The 5,236-nt window shown below is 47.7% G+C and overlaps 1 protein-coding gene across 2 annotated transcripts in view; it reads left to right on the forward strand.

The window, feature by feature from the left end:
* Positions 1-518: 518 nt before the first annotated feature.
* ABHD2 (abhydrolase domain containing 2) overlaps positions 519-5,236 on the forward strand; it is a 119,890-nt gene continuing 115,172 nt past the window's right edge. Inside the window, exon 1 of one of the 2 annotated variants that reach the window (XM_008070615.2) lies at positions 519-929. Coding sequence is in view for 1 of the 2 variants with exons in the window: in XM_021718836.1 (XP_021574511.1) it covers positions 852-929 (78 nt within the window). In the remaining variant the exon portion in view is untranslated. The remainder of the gene's footprint in view (positions 930-5,236) is intronic. The other variant, XM_021718836.1, reaches the window with a different exon arrangement.

A 5,236-nucleotide genomic window follows, 5' to 3' on the forward strand; every position in this document is an offset into this window, starting at 1 on the left:
GAGTTATTTACTCTTTCCATCAACTAGTATTGTCATCCTCGGTTGTCAAATTAAGAAACCGGGGTGCACGCAGAAAGATTAAGTGACGTGCCCAAGGCCACCTCAACTGTACACATCTCTTCCAGGCGCCTCTGACTGGGTTGGTTAAGGGCTGAAAGGACAGTGGGACAATAATTGAAGTCCGTTCTGCCCAGCACGTCCCCATCCCCCGTCCCTAGCTGAGAGGGGCCAGAAGCCGCTGCCTCCACATTCTTTCATTTCCTTCTGGCTCAGTGACTCACTGCCCTCCCACTTCTCTCCGGGGGCATGGCCCCAAATTTCGCACCCTTCGTCCTGGACTACAGGTGAGCCGGTCGGTCGGCCTGGACCCACTAGAACCCCGCAGCTGAGCTACCAACCGATCTCCTTCCTCTCAGACGACACCTGACTTTTACCCAGGCCCCCAAACAGATTGCGGTCACAATCGCCCCCGCCCTTCCACCGGCTCCCATCAACATCAAGCACGACCCGTCTTCTAACCCTCCTCCCTTTCCCCCGCCCCCTCCGGCCTGGTTTTACCCAATAGGGTCTTGGCCTCCGGGCTAAAGACGTCAAATGTAGCCAATTGTCGAGGAGCTCTCCGCTAAGGACCCCGCCTCCGCCATGAGGAGCAGTTCCGCTGACCAATAGACTGTCCTTCAGGTGCAATGAAAGCACGGGGCTAGTGGAGCAGCGGCTGAATCGCCCAATGAACAGGCGGTTCCTGTGGTTAGGGGCGTGGCAGAAGCGGTCGTCAGGGGCGTGGCGTCGTTGCTTGGGCGGGGCCGGTAGCGGCGGGAGCTGCACTGGCCAGGGGTTCCGGCTGCATATCCATGAGCGCCGCCGGCAGCCGCGGAGCTGCAGGAACCGGACCCGGGGCGAGTTGGGCAGGTGTAGTCAACCACACTCAGGTAAAGTCACGACCGAGCGAGCTCCGCGTAGCCAGGATCGCTACCCAGACCTGTCGGGCCAAATCCCGGAGCCGCGCGGTCCCCGGCGTGTCTCGACCTATTGCGCCGCAGCCTGAGCGTCCTGGATCCTCGGGGGCCTGTCGTCTGGCACCGCGGAGGTCCTAGGGGCCGGCTTGCCTAGTGGTGGAGGCAGCCTAGACCGTGGTGGGGTATACGCCTTCTTGAAGGCCCTTTGTCCCCTCCTGCCCGAGGAACGGAGGTTGGGGATAGCCTCGACTGTGGCCTCTCTGGCTGCCCTCCCCCCCATCGGTACGCACTCTTGGGGCTCTGGGGTCTGGGGAGGGGTCTGCCGGTCCAGGATTGGTGAAGAAGGTCCGGGATCCGCACCTTAAAGAAGATGGCCGAGGGGCCTGATTACAGCCCCAGATACCTAAGGGGGCTCTGCGTTTCTAGGCTCCAGGGGCTCACCAGGGACATATGGGTTCAAGTTCTAGGGAGGCAGCTTTTGACTCACTTGGAAGCACACTTAGTGAACTCAGCCCCGCGCAGGGCACAGTTCTAGGCGCTTCGTGGACTTTCTCAACTGCGAGAGCTGTCCAGCAGTGCAGGAAGCTGCCTGCCAGGCCAGGAGCCAGTGCCTCGACCTTGGAAATGTCCAAAGAGAGGCTGATGACAGCCACCTGTCAGTGATGCTTAGAAAGGACTCCCAATGGAGGATTGCGTGACCCATCTGTAAGGCCCTCTCCACCCACAGATGCACTCTGGGTGACCTTTAATGCCTAGCTTGAGAAGGATACATCTGGGGGTCCTTTAGGTTCTAACTGGGTGTCGAATTTACCAATGATGAATTTTGAGCTTTCAGCTTCCAAGAGTGGGTGTTAACAAAGAGACTGGATTATACTAAAACACAGAGGTTTATTTGGCCACCACGAAACTCCTTAATTTCAACTGCCATGGACGGCTTGCCTTTCTTAGTCTTCCCAATTTTCCTATTTTGGTTGCTTCACCTTCAGTTTGTCAGTTTTACTTGCATTTCGGTAACCAAATCCAAAGGCAGATTCCAAGAACAGGCTCAGTAGAAGGACTTGGAGAGACTGCAGGTTTGGCAGCATCACTGTGATAACAGCCCAGAGCTTTTTGAGGGTCATTTAGTTACAACTACATTAAGCAGAGTCCAAAAGAGAAATCATGTATAACCCCATCCCCCTTTCACTACCCTCTGTCATTTGCCTTCATAAGGGAGACATAATAATCTTCTAAAGGTCAGGAGGCAGAGAAAGAATCCTAACACAATTTGTTGCCAGTTTTAGGATGAACTAACCTTTCAGTCGCCAGTCAGAAAGCAGACCAGTCCATATACTGCTGATTGTCAGCAAGGACTTGTGACATTTTAAAGCTGAAGGCATCTTAAACGGAGCTCATCTAATTCAGTATCCTGAATGCATAGGTGAGGAAGCTGAGGCCAGGGATGGTTACAGGGCTGGCTAGTCATCACAGAGCCATGATTCAGGGTTGATCTCTTAACATTAGATATAACCAGTGCATGACTTATTTCACTCCAAGCTTATTGCTCTCACTCTCGAGTTTTAAGTTCTAGGGTTGCCCCGAGAGATTAGGAACACAGATTTTGATGCCTAAGTGTCCAGATTTGAATCTTAGTCCTGGTTCTTACTAGCTGTGCAACTTTGGGCAAGTTACTAACCTTTCTGTGTCTTTGTTTCCTCACCTCTGAAACAGGAATAATAATGGTACTTATGTTAGAAGATTGTTTTGAGGAGCACATGAGTTACTACATCTGAAGAATTTAGAATAGTGCTTGGCACACAGTAAGCACTATAGATTTGCTAAATACAACATTCAGTTTCCTTTTTATAGTTTTTCTTCACATCCACCACCCTGATATTTCCTATTAGGAGCTAATTTTTTTCTCCTGCCTACCTTCCACTTCACAATTTATTAAACATATTCCAGATTTAGTTTTAGCATAGATATCTGCAGGGGTCTCCAAGTCACATTGCATTTTATGTCTTATTTTTCTGTCTTTTATTGATTCTGGTAGTTCCCCCTTTGTATTTACACTCTTTTTAGGCTCTAGATCTTTTTTTATTACCTTTAAAAGGAGGTGGGAACCCTCAAACTGGTAAACAAAGTCCCTGATGATACCAGTCTCCTTGATGTCCTTCCAAATATGTATTCCCTCTGTTCAGCCTTCCTCCCCAGTGGTCAGTGTGATTCAGCTTGATTCTAAATGGATGAACATTTTTAGATTAAGATTTCATGAGGCACTCCGCTGTATTAAGTGTTTTTCTGAAGTTCAGGGATCATGTGTCAAATGCATTTAAGTAAGTTACTTAGTCATTCGAGTAGGGGGAGCACCAGCCGTTCCTGGCAGAAACAAGAGTGTGACTGATCCTTGCTGGTAATCTAGCTTGTTCACTGCTTTATCTGTGTTTTTCCAGTTCTTTTCCAGAGCTTGAAATAAACCAGACGGCAGGTACCATGGAATTGTCTTTTCCTCTTGTTTTAGTCGGGGCAGTTCCCTTTCTTCCATTTTTGTTTTCACCTCCAATTCCTTTACACCTTCACAGTTCTGACAAATAACCACTCTCAGTGGGCCACCTAATTCTGTTTTGATGGAAAGATGCCTGTCACCTTTAGTTGTTGCAGAAATCCCGTCACCTTTGATTTTCTCTTCTCTGTTTTTATCTGTTTTCTAGATTGAACCAAAGATGATCGCTATTCATTGAATGGCACCTTCTTTTGCTTTTTGAGTTACTTCTGAGTTTCAGTTTTTTGTTTAGGTTGTTCTATATAGATCAGCTATTTTGTACGAATCGTTTTTGTTCCTTTGCTTGTGTATTAGTATGGGCCCCTTTCTCTCTCTCTTGCTGTCTTTTCTCATAACATTTTGGTGGAAGGGCTTCTCATTTGCTGTTCTTCCTTGCTTCATCCACTGACACCTTCCTCCTGATAATCTCTGGCAGGGCCCACAAACACTAGAGTGGTTTCCACTGCCCTTGCCCAGGGCATGAAGTAGTTTATTTGATTTTATGGGCAGTATAGCTGTCTTATTTTTTGCCTAAGATCTGGCTCTTTGAAAAGCCTTGGCAGAGGAAACACTTCCAATATAATAGAATTCCATATTGCAGAATTTCTGCCATGACCTATGGCTTACAATATTCTGATTTTTATTGCATTGTGGGTTTTGTGTACTCTTTGACCAGTCTAAGAATGTAGATGTCATGGGGTATGAGGTATTTACGCCTTCCTGTTTCATCTGTGGCTAAACTGTCCCTAGGGTCAGAGCAATGAAATTTTAGGGTGCCTCTTGATGTGATCTTGTGTTAGCATTTTATAGCAGCTTTTCGTGGTTCAGCCTTTTTTGGCCAGTGCATGATTAGGTCATGTTTAATCCCATGTGCTGCTGTTTCTGTAATGACACCATAAGGTGCTGTCTTTATCTTCCTTAAGGATCATTTTCATATCTGCAGCGTTATTTTTTGATATCTTATCTAGGGCATCATGTTTTTGGATTGTTTTCTGTTTGTAAAATGACTGATATGGGCAGATGATGAGCCCTACTGTTTTTACCTATGATGCTTGAGCACTGGTGCCAGTTGGGTGAAGGACTTGTTACACACAGACCCATTCTGTGATCTTTTGCAATAGTTAGGTGGCAGACAGGTAAAGATATTTTTAGATAATTGGAACATTGGCCGGGCATGGTGGCTCATGCCTGTAATCCCAGCACTTTGAGAGGCAGAGGTGAGAGTATTGCCTCAGCCCAGGGGTTTGAGACAAGTCTAGGCAACTTGGTGAGACCTTGTCTCTACATTAAATAAAAAAAGTAGCCGGGCATGGTGGCGTGTGTCTGTAGTTCCAGTTACTTGGAACACTGAGTTGAAAGGATCACCTGAGCCCAGCAGGTCGAGGCTGTGGTGACTGTGAGCATGCCTCTGCACTCCAACCTGGGCAACAGAGTGAGACACCAACTCAAAAAAAAAAGATAATTGGAACATCGATGCCTTTGGGTTTGCCTGGTTTCTGATTTTCTTTTCTTTTTTTTTTTTTTTTTTTGAGTTGGAGTCTCACTCTGTCACCTAGACTGGAGTGCAGAGGCATGCTCACAGTCACCACAGCCTCGACCTGCTGGGCTCAGGTGATCCTTTCAACTCAGTGTTCCAAGTAACTGGAACTACAGACACACGCCACCATGCCCGGCTACTTTTTTTATTTAATGTAGAGACAAGGTCTCACCAAGTTGCCTAGACTTGTCTCAAACCCCTGGGCTGAGGCAATACTCTCAC

Source organism: Carlito syrichta, unplaced genomic scaffold, assembly GCF_000164805.1.
Source record: "Carlito syrichta isolate Samal-C Ts95f unplaced genomic scaffold, Tarsius_syrichta-2.0.1 Scaffold313872, whole genome shotgun sequence".
Taxonomy (NCBI): domain Eukaryota; kingdom Metazoa; phylum Chordata; class Mammalia; order Primates; family Tarsiidae; genus Carlito; species Carlito syrichta.